At 36.8% G+C, this 13,319-nt stretch overlaps 1 protein-coding gene across 9 annotated transcripts in view; it reads left to right on the forward strand.

The window, feature by feature from the left end:
* Positions 1 to 13,319, forward strand: part of RIMS1 (regulating synaptic membrane exocytosis 1) — a gene marked incomplete at its 5' end in the record, with an annotated part of 337,770 nt that overhangs the window by 285,873 nt on the left and 38,578 nt on the right. For 5 of the 9 annotated variants that reach the window (XM_081997758.1, XM_081997761.1, XM_081997759.1 and 2 more), the window contains one exon: positions 8,345 to 8,577. The exons of the other annotated variants lie outside the window; for them this stretch is intronic. In XM_081997758.1, the coding sequence (XP_081853884.1) occupies positions 8,345 to 8,577 (233 nt within the window). The remainder of the gene's footprint in view (positions 1 to 8,344; positions 8,578 to 13,319) is intronic. 9 annotated transcript variants of the gene reach the window in all.

Genomic DNA, 13,319 nt, shown 5'->3' on the forward strand with positions numbered 1-13,319 from the left:
CTGCAACATAGAAGGTTTATTGCTTGCATATATGAATAAAATACTAGTAAAATAATTTCTACTTTCATGTGGAAAGTTTGGAGCAAAAAACATACATGGTTCTTTAACATTCTGGTTTGTTTAAACCAGTAACATAGTAAAAAATTGCAGAGTTTATATGATTGCTGTGTTCACCATGCAAAACAGGATGAATGGCACATTAAAAAGCAGTGTGCTTTCTCTGCAAAAATGAGCGTATAGTGTTTTGTTGCTACAAAAGATAAAGTGACCATCTCATGGAAGGGTCATAATAAAATAAATACTCATGCTGGTATGTTGGAAAGGCTTGCGTTCAGTCTCAGGAATTTTTAGGAACTATTTTGTCTTCAGGAAGAGTGATGAAAAGAATGTATTCCCCAAGTTTTCTTATTCTTTTCCTGCTTCAGTACCACCATGAACCGGTCTCTTTCCTTCCAGGCATTATTGTCCATCTCACTTCTCTTCTGCACTCCAATCAATCAGAGGACTTCTTTGTCTTGGGTCATGCCTGATGGCCAACAGAGAAGCAGCCTCCCTGCATCCTGGACAGTCCAGCTAACTTTCCCAGATCCAGAGTAGCCAAGAGAAGCAATTCCTGGGAAATGCTGACTTTCTGCCTCTAGCCTTGGGGCAAAATAGTAATATTCAGGAAATGTACAATAGGAAATAGCAGTAGGAGCTGTGAGGGAGTACAACACCGCTTCGTAATAGAAAGTCTCCTGGTATTTTAACTGTTGATCTCTTCGAAGTTTCTTAACATGAACTATGACTTAAAGATGTTGTTTTACCCAATTTACAGACATTCAAAGGAACAGAAAACAGTTTGTGCTGAATAGAAGGATCACCTCATTGGCATCTTTCAGTCAGGCACCAGCCATAAGTACTTCTCAAAGCAAAATGAATTTGCTTATATGTTTATTATGTGACAGTACAATATGGATTATTTTTTTCCTTTTTAATTCCTGTAAAAAGGACTAGACAATCTGTCACGGCTTTTCAGCTGGAACTTAGAATAAATAAAAGAAGAAATTCAACTTTGGGCTGAAACCAGGTATTGAAAATTCCTACCTACATTTAAAATTTTTCACAAATTTGAAGAATAGGTGTAACTAACAGGCAAGCCAGTAACATTATAACTGACTGGCATTCTGCACCTAAAATCTCCACAGTGTAAGCATCCACTGCAATACTTGAAGTAAATTGTCAATCCTACTTTCTTTCTGATTATCCAAATCACTGCAGCTCAAAACCGAACACCAAAACTGTTTCATTAACTAGTGCACTTCTCAGTTTCGTTAGAGAGAGAAACATTTTGAACATGTATGGTGATCAGTATTGCTTCCTACATGTTCTCCCGTGGGACAAGGGCAAGCACACTGACGTAACCTAGAGTCACAACTCTTGCTTGTGGGAGGGGAAACAGAGGGCGAGAGCCTCCCAGTTATTATCATGGAGGCAAGATATATGAAAACAATTAAGTTAAGCTACTTAAAAAATACAACATATCCTTTCTACCCTCAAACAGTATATTTCAGATAGAAACTTCTGGTTCTGAGGTCGTTTACGTACAAAACCAAGGTGAAGCCAGAGTAATTAATGTTCTAATTATTCATTATCTGAAGATAATGGTTTTTTTAAATCCATCGTTATAAACTGCTTTATGTGTCTGTCAGAGAGGGAGGGAGATGGAGTCTTTAATCCCTTCGGAACATCTGTACATGAAAAATGTACTATGGAGCATTGCTTGTGCATTTTTAATTATCTAATTATGCTTCCTCATTCAAAGAAACTGTCACATTACAAGCAGCCTTTCTTAATGATTTGAAAAAGACTGAAAAATAACTTTAATTGGTTTTTCATTTAATTATTGCAACTGATTAAGATGAAATATAATTCACAAACTTTTAGTATTAGAACATTAACATTTTTAACTGGCAGTACATGTTACTTTTAGAATGAAGAAATGGAGGAAGGTAGTTTTAGCCATGGCTCAGAGCTCAGAGTAACTCTCAGGTGCTTTATCTTCATCTCAGTTTATCTTTTTAAAAATGTTTTCTGTATTTTCTTTGTTACTCCTGTCCTTCCACTGTTCCATTTAGCCTTTTGGATTTTCCTCCTCCACTCCCTATTTTGCAGCTGTTACCTGTTGCTGCTATTTACTTTTCTAAAGCAGCAGTGAGCAATTTATTTCATATCAGTGACGTAGCCTTTTCCCACGAAGAGCGGTGAGATCACAGGTACTTCAGTACCTCATGCTTTGGAGAGAAAAAAGCAATGCAGGATGTTGTAAGAGGGAGAATAATATGTTACTGCTGAATGTTACACAGAGAAAGAAAAATTCAGCTTTCTTGCTACTGAAGAAAGTTTCCTCCCTTCAGTGGTAAGCATAAAGAACTCCACATTTTTGTATTGTCGTACACACACGCCCCCAGTACCTATTTTCTTGATACGGGTTTAACATGTACGTGCTTGCTATGTTTGGGACACTTGAACTTAATATACACATGGCTATTTGCAGTCAAGTTTGGGTCAAGTGAACCGTTTGCCCTTTGGTTCCATTAGCCTGCCCACATCCCCATGAATAGCAATGCTTAACCCTGAGCGGCGTCCCTGCGGTAGCTGACTGCTTTCGTGTTGGTGTCATTTTATGATTTGTGTGATTAGTTGCCTTCAGGCTGACAGTGCCATGGGTGTGCACAGGCACACAGGCTGCTGCACGCAGAGACAATTGCTCCGGTGGTTTCAGAGAATATGAATTAACTTGATGAAATGTTCCTCGGAAATAGTTAAAACCTGCTTATGTTTTGTAATGTTCAGACTTACCTTCTGAATTATTATTCTTTCATTTCATGGAGAAATGCTATTTTTGTAAGTTTAAAAAATAGTGATCTGTCAGAGCTGTGAAACTTGCACAACTCACTGGTCAGTGTGTTACTGAGAAAGGCATTTTCACAAAACGGATTCCGAGACTATATTCTAACATGGACATTTCCTCATCTTCCAGAGTAGGATGTTGACCAGTTAAGCTCCCAGAGGAGACTTCTGTAATGAAATCTTCCCCAGCCCTTACCTCGGTGAGAGTTTACACTTTGAACACAATGGGGCTGGGACTGTGTCGTTCCAGAGGTAGTATCTGTGTCACTGAGTAGCACTTTTTGACAATATGGGAATATTGTCAAGAGCAGATATCATAACTGACAAGAGTTGCTGAATTTCATCTATCATAATACACCAATAGGACTCTAATATGGTGACTTTACAGGAGAAGCAAGTTTTTTTCTGATTCTAATAGCTGTTTCATGGATTTAAGATATGATCGATGTGCATATTAGATCAATATTTAGCTCCGGTTGGTACAGACTGTACAATACTATTATTTCATTGAATCAACTAACATCTTTATGGTCTAGAAAAATCTCTTGACTAACTAGAGAGAATTTTAATATAGGATAAGTGTTTGTCCTTTGGTTTGTAAAGCACCATATTTGAATTAATTGATGAAATACTATAAATTGTACAGTAATTAATCTTACAGCAAATGTTACATATCGTATATAAATTTAGCTATATGTTCTAAGACTGACAGAGCAGTTTGTGGCTAGGTGATTTAGAGTTTGGATTTATTAATTATATATCATATGTTACTAATAACAAGACAGGGCTTTTTTGGGAAATGTAATGTTTCTCGTTACAAAGGAGTGCTCATCTCCCCTTAGTCCATAACTATTACATGTTTAGGAGGTTTTTAGTATTCATGAGCTACCTCATTGCAAAAGGGTGCCATAGGGGCTATGAATTAGTACGTGATTCTGCATTTGGCAGAAGGAAGCTTACTGGCCTGCAAAACTGAGAGTGCTGCTTTCTTTCACAGGTCTGATGGCTGACATGTAAACACAATCTTGATTTTGCCTTGTGTAGTACAGATACCACTTTAGGTAGAATCCATGTGAACTGCATAAGTTTTGGCAGGAAAATGCAAACTTGGTAAAGGGAATGGTGTGTTCCCAGCTGACGCAAGAGCCCAGGGCTAGTGGCTCAGAGAGCTCTGGGGAGCCCAGGCGGGATGGGAAGCAGCTCTGCTCTTGCTGGGATGAAAAGAATTTTTGCCCTCATGGTTAACTTCCATTAAAAAAAAAGTTAAAAATCAAATGACTCTTTTTCCATGCTAAATATCTGTGAAGTAAAACAGAGGCACAGCTAGATTGTCTGTATCTATTTTTAATATACACATTGATAACATTGTTATGCCACTAATTAGAAATAGCATAAGATTTTTGCTGAACTAGTCATTGAGAGAATTGTTGAAGATGGTAAAATAATTTTAAATAAAATGTCATGAATTATTTAATTTAGAAATAAATGGAGTATGCTGATAAATGTGTTACTCTTAGTTATCCTGCTTATCCTGCTACTGAAAACTGGTTTTATTTATTGTGCTATCATATCTAGGCTTGAATCAACAATATAACGTAATAATTTACCAATTTTAGCCACAGGCCCACAAAACCATGTGTCTGCATTTAAATGAATGTGTCAATAATCCCAGCAAGTCCAGTAAAGGAAAATAAAATTTTAGGTATGTCATTATCAGAAGGGTTATGTGCAAAAGGATATATGCAAATTCATGCAGGTCTTTTGCTCCTTTGTGCTTCATAAATTAAACTCTAACTATGTTGAAGAAAGTAACAGCTATTTCTCCAAGTGATAGCCAGTAATGGAGTGGAAAAATATTGTGTTTTAGGGGTACTCAATTAGATGGTATAAGGAGATGGAGTTATAAATGCCTGTTGTTTTGATACTGTTCCAATTAATGTCAAATAACAAACTAGCCCAGGGATTAGATGAACGCAAAGGAATCTTAATCTGTTTGCTTAGTTATCACAAGGGGAGGTGTTGGACAGCTGTAGGATTTGATCCTTAGCCCTATCCCATTAAGCCGGTTTCTAGCAAACTAATAGCTATTTTGTACTAGAACTACACTAGAACGTATTTCCTAGGAAAATAGGACTTGATATTTGCAAGGTAAAAACAGGTACAGGATTGATCTGAATTCCAAATATTTCAATTTTTTTTTTATTAAGGTGCATCCTCTAGGTCCCTCTACCTGTCACAAAGAATGAAAATTGAAATTGTGTGTCTTTGAAAAAACAATTTATCTATTATTCAGAAAGTATTCATCATAGTCCTTGAATTAGGGAATTAATACATAAAACATGGGATTTTTCTGAAGTTACGATACTATCAATTCTTATTTCTCAGTTGATGGACATCATTGTCTTCTAAACTCTTATTAAATAATGTGAGATTAGAGCATTTCAGCTCCGTTGTACAAAAAAGTGTAGACTGGCATAAAAACATCGTAAGATTAGTATTTATTATATTCATAAACACTTGAAATTCAGTAAAGCAAAGTCAATAGTAAGATAAACAATTATTTCTTTAATTGCCTGGCAGGTTTTATAGTCCATTAAACTTTATTGCTGTAAACAATATGTTTATAGATTATAATGTCAGCAAAGTACATGTCAATATAACTCAAATGTCAACAGATGCTCTCAAAAGAAGTATATTCAGTTTCTTCCCTTTCTCTTACTGAAGTATTGATGCATAAACTCAGGAGTTCCAGAATTGACAACTCCATGGCTCGAAACGGGAACAAAAGAAAGCTCTGAGTAGGAGGCATCATCAGCATCACAGAAGTAGTCACTGAAGTCCAATTCCAAGCACTGGTGGAAAGGAATTATCCATGTGGAAAGGAATTATCCATGTCTAATCAAAGTAGAAAGTAGGACCCCTGAAAACGAGGCCTGTGTGGTTCTGCCCCCTCCAAGTACCAGACTGTACTTTTGGTCTGCCCGCTGCTTGAAATGGGAAAACGTCTCCTCCTCCAGAGAAGCAACCAGTCAATGGTGTTGCCTTCTAGCACCCTACAGGCACGAGTGTGGGGCCTTGTCTCCTCAGCAGGGGAGGAGAAGGGACTCGGCATCGGAAAATGGCTGATGAAAGGGTGATGTTGACAAGCCCTGATATACTGAATTAGGGATTGAAGTTTCTGTTCGAATACGGGGGTTGTGTGGCAGCACGCCGAGCTAATGATGCAGGTTGGTTGCATATTTAGACAGTATTGTCACACTGTACGTTTGATCTCTAGTTTTAAGGTTTTCTTGATAAGTGTGCGAGTTAGTAACATCACTTCTTCTTAAAGAGAAAACATTTCCCAAGATTCTCTGGCCATAGCCAGAATTCTGTGCGAGAGCTATGGACCAATATCCAGCCCCAAAATTAAGAAAAATTTCACTAAATCTTCTCAAACTGTAGAAAAAATACCTTTATCAGAAGTTTCAGCATTAATTTTGTGATGCTCATCACTGCTTTTTTAAATTAATTTGCTATTCGCTATGTGGCAATCCCAATTAATGTTTTTTCAAGTTACAGTATTTGCGGAGAAGTAAAGAAAGAAATCCATGTTACTTGAAACAAAAGTAGCTGCTAAGTAGGTATTTTGTAAAGTGGAGGTTGTTGCATTCTGTGAACAGCAATAAAAATATCGTTATTTAGTGATCATTGCAACTTTAAAAAGCAACAGTAAATGTATCCTATGAAGTAAACACCCATACTATATTAGGGACATGATTTATATTAAAGCTGTGACATTGATATTTATATCCCTCAAGAAAATCTGTCTCTATTTTGAAAATGGGAAATATTTAGGGCATTTTTTCTCAATTTGATATTATTTTTAAGTGAACGGAACTAGTTTGCCTTAGACAAAACATTTTCCTTGATACTTGCATGTTTATGGAAGATGGTCTTTTTGTGAGGTTTTTTTGAAATGACCAAAAAGTGCCATTGAAATTCTTCCTAGAATGATTGAATATGTGTGTGTGTGTGCATGTGCTCACATACATGTGAGGCAGTGTGTGCTGGGAGCTACAATAAAATACAAATACAAATACTGTCTACAATGAAATACAAAGGCATTTTACATAGAAACAGCAGATCCTAAGTGCTGAACATAGTTAAAATGCCTATGTGGACATTGATAATGACTTTTCTATTAAGTGTTGTCTGGTAGAGGACTTTACTTTTCCTTTGTTTTTTCTTTAAAAAATTTGTCTTTTTTTATCTCCTCTTACATATGGTCAGACGTTAGTAAATCTTGCTAACTGTCAGTAAAACGTAATTTGGGTATATATCACTTTATACTTTCCTGGATCTGTCTTTGGACAGGACTGATTTAAGCCCAGGACCCAGATCGGTACAAGTCACAGGATGTCAGTTCTTCTCCCATAGACCCCTTCATTTCCCCCTGGCAAGATTTCAAGAGTTCCTTTCTGTCTGAAACTTGCCTGAGGTAAAGAAGCCTGTGCCTCTGACCCCTCTCTTATTTGGGGTCCTGGGGAGAGAGCCCGTTCATCACATCTGCTGGGAAGCGAACCTGCTAGGCTGATTTAACAGCTGCATCTGAAGAGAGTCAGGCTGCAGCTTACATTTCTGGGTCTCCACAGAGTGAGAGCTAACTTCAATAGGAACAGGTCGTAGCGACGTTAGGACTGTGTATTGGTATGTCCTGCGTGTATTTAAGATTGTTCTCCAGAACATGTTTCTGAATACTTTATCCAGCCTATGTGCAGGAGCAGAAAAAGAGTTTGTACAGAAACACTCAAATGCAATACAATAGCTAAACAAAAATCAAACTGACAGAGCAATTCATCTTTCTGTCCATCAATGAAAGTTCTGTTGAGTTCTTAGGGTTTTTTGCCTCAAAACTATTTTGCCTTCCTACTATGATTATTGCGTTTACCTTTAAAGAAGCGAGAGAGTGAAGATGTAAAAAATACTACATATTAATTATATTACATTACATTACATTACATTACATTATCTCTTCTCTCTGTGAAGTATGAAAAAATAGAAGATGATATCTTCATATCTATATTAGGTCTTAAGGCTTTGGTGAACAGTGCCAATAAGATACATGTATTAAGCTACATATATTCTCGTGGCCCATATTCATTTTCTGTGGTCGTAAAATTGCTGTTTTATTGCTTTCTGTATTCTGGAGATACAGACAGGAAAGCTCCACATGACTTTTAAATGTTGCCAGTGTGTCTTTCTGCCACTCTGAAAAACATGGGAAGTGAAGAACAAATTATGATACTGGAAATATATACTCTGAGGAGGATCAAATTAACCCTTTATTTGTGAACCAAATAAATGAAAATGTATCAAGACTTAAAATTAATTTACTAATTAAAAAAAAAGGCTTTTGGAAATGCTGTTACACAGACAAATTAACATGTTTGTTTTTACTTTGTAACTGTAGTACATTTACTCCTAAAATGCAAGGCAGACGGATGGGGACTTCAGGGAGAATCACTAAGAGCACAAGTGTGAGCGGAGAGATGTATAAGCTGGAGCACAATGATGGGAGTCAGTCGGACACGGCTGTCGGCACGGTTGGAACAGGTGGGAAGAAAAGGCGTTCCAGCCTTAGTGCCAAAGTGGTTGCCATAGTGTCTCGAAGGAGCAGAAGCACATCTCAACTTAGCCAAACAGGTGAGTGCGACATGCTCTTCGGAAACAGGACTCTCACCGCACATGGTTTACCATTATTTCATCTGTGGCATCTGTGTTACGTGTATATAGGTACAGACCATTCATGAGAAGCTTTTCCAGCTGAGAATAAGTTTCTGAGATACTCATTTTCTTTGCTCATTAGGCATCTGCAAGAAACAATATACAAATGCCTTTTAGAACATGTACCATAACAACTTTCTGTCCTGATAATGAAAAGTTTTTATCTCTTAGAAGCCTTGTTTACAAGTAGGCAAGGAGGTGCAAAGAGACATATGTGGGTAGTAACAGCAGATAATGCTTTGGTTAAGAGCAGCTTTTTATGTATAGAAAATGTCTTCTAGCGGAAGAGTATGAATAGGGGAATTGAAATCTGAGCAAATGAATGGCAGTTATGTAACTCAGATAAAAGGTTGTACCCGTAGTGGCAAAAAATATCTTTTTAAGGACTACCTTTGATTTCTTATTCAAGAGTAAATACAATATTTTTTCTTTAAAAACAACACAGGAAAATTGGGGTCAGTGATTTCAGATAAATTAGACAACAGGATGATGCTTCTTCATTAGGAACATAAGACTTCCAACTCTTTATTGCAACTTCAGAAATCTTAAAAGCTTCGTATCTGCATAGCCTGCAGCAACAAAAGCTCATACAGAGAGATACAAAAGGAAAAAAAAATGTTTTAAAGTCCCTGTCCTGCTTCTATTGAACCCTAGTGAAGACTTCTGCTCTTGTCTTCAGTGTGAGCAGGACCTGACCCCAAGGGTTCTTTCGTACTAAAAGAAAAGGAGGGGGATAGAGGGAAAGCTTCAGCCTAGCATAGAGTGCACCCATATTGCAGCACTCCTCTCGCATAGCCAGGGTAATCTAAACTAAGGTAAGTAACAATATTGTTTATTTATATCATCAAATATCTCACCCTTTTCCCTTGGTTTTCTTTTATTGCCAGATGAACAGTAGAAGTGATTCTTTCAAAATGTAAAGCTTGGTCAGCTTTAACAAAAAGATTGTAATACTTTTCTACACTACTCAATTACGAACTTTAAGCCAAAAAGGATATAATCATGTAATTGGACCAGATGATAGATGTAGTAAGCGTATTGAAGCCCAGAATAGTAATTAATAGTGTTGCTCAAAAAATCACTCTGCCTGAATATTAGACTAGAATATAGATAGTTGTATACAGTAGGATGTTATTTTAGATGCATCAGAATCAATGACATGCTCTTAAAGTAATAAAAAGTGGGACTTTATTACAGAAAGAATTTTAGGTTCATGTTTTACTCCACTTACGATAAAGAACAAAATATTTTAAGTATTTTACAGAATGTTTTTGTGGTTTGATCTGGCATTCCTTTCTAGCTCCTAAATCTCATTGTAATAGGAATTGCTGTGACACAGCAAATCTTTGCTCCATCTTGCTCAGTAGCCCAGCTCTGACAAGGAACCAAGGCTGTATGCCTAAGAGGAAAGCACAGGGGCTACCAAACATAGGGTGATTTGCCTTGCATGAGCTCTAACTCACTCTTCTTAGTGAAGTTAGTAAATAACTTAAAATCTAAACTGTGACTTCCAAACACTTCTCAGCATTATCTATTTAAAGCTCAGATGTTCCCATTCTTCATAGAAAGATACTATAGTTCTCCAAATTTTGCTTGGCATAAATTTCAAAACTATAGGAATTTTACAAGGAATGGAGCCCCTAAAGTCATAATGAAACTCAAACAGCAAATCAAATAGGAAAAGTATGTTTATGTATTATTCACGATTGTAAAACAGAGTTGAGAATGATACTTACTTTGCCTTACCTTTGGCTGAAGCAAACACTACTATCTGTGAGATAAGCAGAGCAAATAAGATGTGGCATGTTTTGTCAGTCACTATTTTTTTAGTTAAATTATGTCAGAAATCAGTGAGTTGAATAAATGCATTTTTTTGAACAATATACATGAGACTTGACACATTTTCCAAAGAAAATCCATTAGTGGAGACTACTCATGTCGTAAATCAGGGACCTGCTTTTTTTCCTTCCTGTACTGTACAAAAGGGAAGGAGGAATCTAAAAAGCTTTAATTCATTTTATTGTGTTGTGCCTAAGTAACTTAATAATGTCTCCACTATTAAGAATTAAAAAAAAAACCACGACTGTTTTGACAATATAATATAAACTAGGTCCTTAAATTTGATTATGTGAAAATCGGTTCTAATAGCCAAATTCTGAAAGTTTTAAAACTAGTGTGGATGTGTATGGGCCTGCAAAAAGTGGTGCCAAGTATAAACTTCCGCTACAGATCTTCAGTAACTGAAGGTGTGCTGTTGACACAGAGCATGTATCTTAAAGGACGTAGAAAAAATACAGAAATGCATGTTTAGACTCCATATTTTTTCCTGAATTGGTCAGTTTAATATCTTTTTTCCTATAACTTGCATGATTGTAAGTCAGTTACATATGACATACATTACTATTTGTTTCTGAAAAATCAAAATAGAAGATCAGAAATAAAACAAAAGGTCACATATTTCATGAAAGTAGGAGGTTCTGTGTTTTTGTGGAACATGTAGACCTGAAATTCTAGTATACTACTGTCTTCAAAACCAATAAGACTAACTTCTGTCTTGCTTTTTTTCATTTGAAGAAATGGTCAATAAGGGCTGAATTTGACTTTTTGTAAGTAATGCTTGCTTTTAGCATACTGCACAGGTTTAACCTCATATAAAAATGGAAGTGGTGTGTATGAAGCTGCTACTAGGTAGCTATTATTCCTAAGAGTTTATTTTCTTTTCAATTGAAAAAAGAGTGTGTGTGAGCCTGTGCATGCATGTATGTGTCTATATATACACACATGGACCTCTTTGCATATATGGGGCAGACCCACTTGCATGTTAGATTTAGAAAGACCAGTAATCACATTATTTTGTGCACTCTTGTTCAGTGTTGTTGGAACATACTTATTCTGAATACATGCCTTACAAGTTTGTCAGTGAAGAAATCGGGTTCTATTTTTATGTAATTCTTCAAGGAAAAGAATATATTTCTGCCGCATCTTCCTTTTGATTATATTTAAGATTTCATAATACTTTTAGTAACTGTTCATTGAAATAATGAAATCCTTACTTACTATGGTTTTTTCATTGTGCCCACAAATTGCTTAGATTTTATATTTCATCAAAAAAAGCTCGTAATCTGCTGGCAGTGTTCCTAATGAAAATCTAGCTCTGCTGGATCACAGTTAAAAAGAAGAAAAGAAAAGAAAAAGGAAAAAAAGAAGCAAAACCCACAGAAAGACTACAGAAGAATTAAATAGCTCCAGGAATATTCTGTACAATTTTAGTTATAACCCCACTTTTCTACCTTACTTTGCCAGCCTAACTTTTGTAAGCGAATATGTACATATATACAAAATAAATATGTAACTGCTGATTTTCTAAATAATTACAGCAACTAAACTTTAAATCATAGGAAAATGATAAGATAACAAATTATTATAGGAAATCAAAATCTATTGTCTTGATTTTGTGATACAACACTCTATTCCCCTACAGGTATTCTTACACTATAGTTTCTCGACCAATGAGTGACTGAGGGCAGTATTGATCATTGTGGTGGTTTAACCCCAGACAGCAACTAAGCACCACTTGCTTGCTCCTCCACCTCCACGGGGGGGGGGAGGAGAATCAGAAAAAGAAAGGTAAAACTCGTGGGTTGAGATAGTTTAATAGGAAGCAAGGGAAGAGAAAAACTAATAATAGTAATAATAGTAGTAATAGTAATAACAGCAACAGTAGTAGTAGTAGTAGTAATAGTAATTAATAATAATAATAATAATAGTGATGCACAATACAGTTTGTCACCACCTGCCCAGCCAGTTCCCAAGCTATGTTCACCACCCCTCAGCCAACTTCCCCCGAGTTTATATGCTGAGCATGACGTTATACGGTATGGAATATCCCTTTGGCCAGCCTGGGTCAGCTGTCCTGGCCGTGCCCCCTCCCAGCTTCTTGTGCAGCTCCTCGCTGGCAGAGCGCGGGGAGCTGAAAAGCCCTTGACTGAGTATAAACACTACTCAGCAGCAACGAAAACATCAGTGTGTTAGCAACATGAGTCTCATACTAAATCTAAAACACAGCAGTATACGAGCTACTAGGAAGAAAATTAACTCTATCCCAGGACAATCATACTGCATTTTGATTTGGGGTTCTGGGTTTGTTTTGAAAGAGAGAAAAACTGCTGCCATAGGACCCAGGGAAGAGTTACATTACAGAATTTATACCATAAACAGAGCCATAATAATGCATTTCAAAGTGGATGGAGGTAATGGTAGGGGTATCACCTGTGAGATGAGTTCTGGAGAAAAGTTAAAGTTCAATCTCGGATAAACAGAGGTATTCCCATCCCTGCATCCCTCTCATTTCTCCTGGTACATGCAGAGGCATGCCTTAAGAAGGCGAAAGGATTCCTCCCTTTTGCTTTCTAGCCCCTGGTCAGCAGACAGGGGTTCAGAAAGGTCATCTGCTACTAGGAGCACACTTTTCGTGTTCTTTTTAGTTGCTGACAGTACTTTGCAACCATTCTGACACCATATTTTTGCTATCTTGCTATCAGAGATTTGGTCATGTCACATCTCTATGACGTATTCAGCTTTATGCAGTTGCCTGCTGTGTCAGCAAGACACATTTTTCTCTTTGAGGCAAATGGACAGGACGGCTGGCTGTGTTTTTGTTT

The sequence above is a fragment of the Phaethon aethereus genome (assembly GCF_964289735.1).
Source record: "Phaethon aethereus genome assembly, chromosome: 3".
In the NCBI taxonomy this organism is placed as follows: Eukaryota; Metazoa; Chordata; class Aves; order Phaethontiformes; family Phaethontidae; genus Phaethon; species Phaethon aethereus.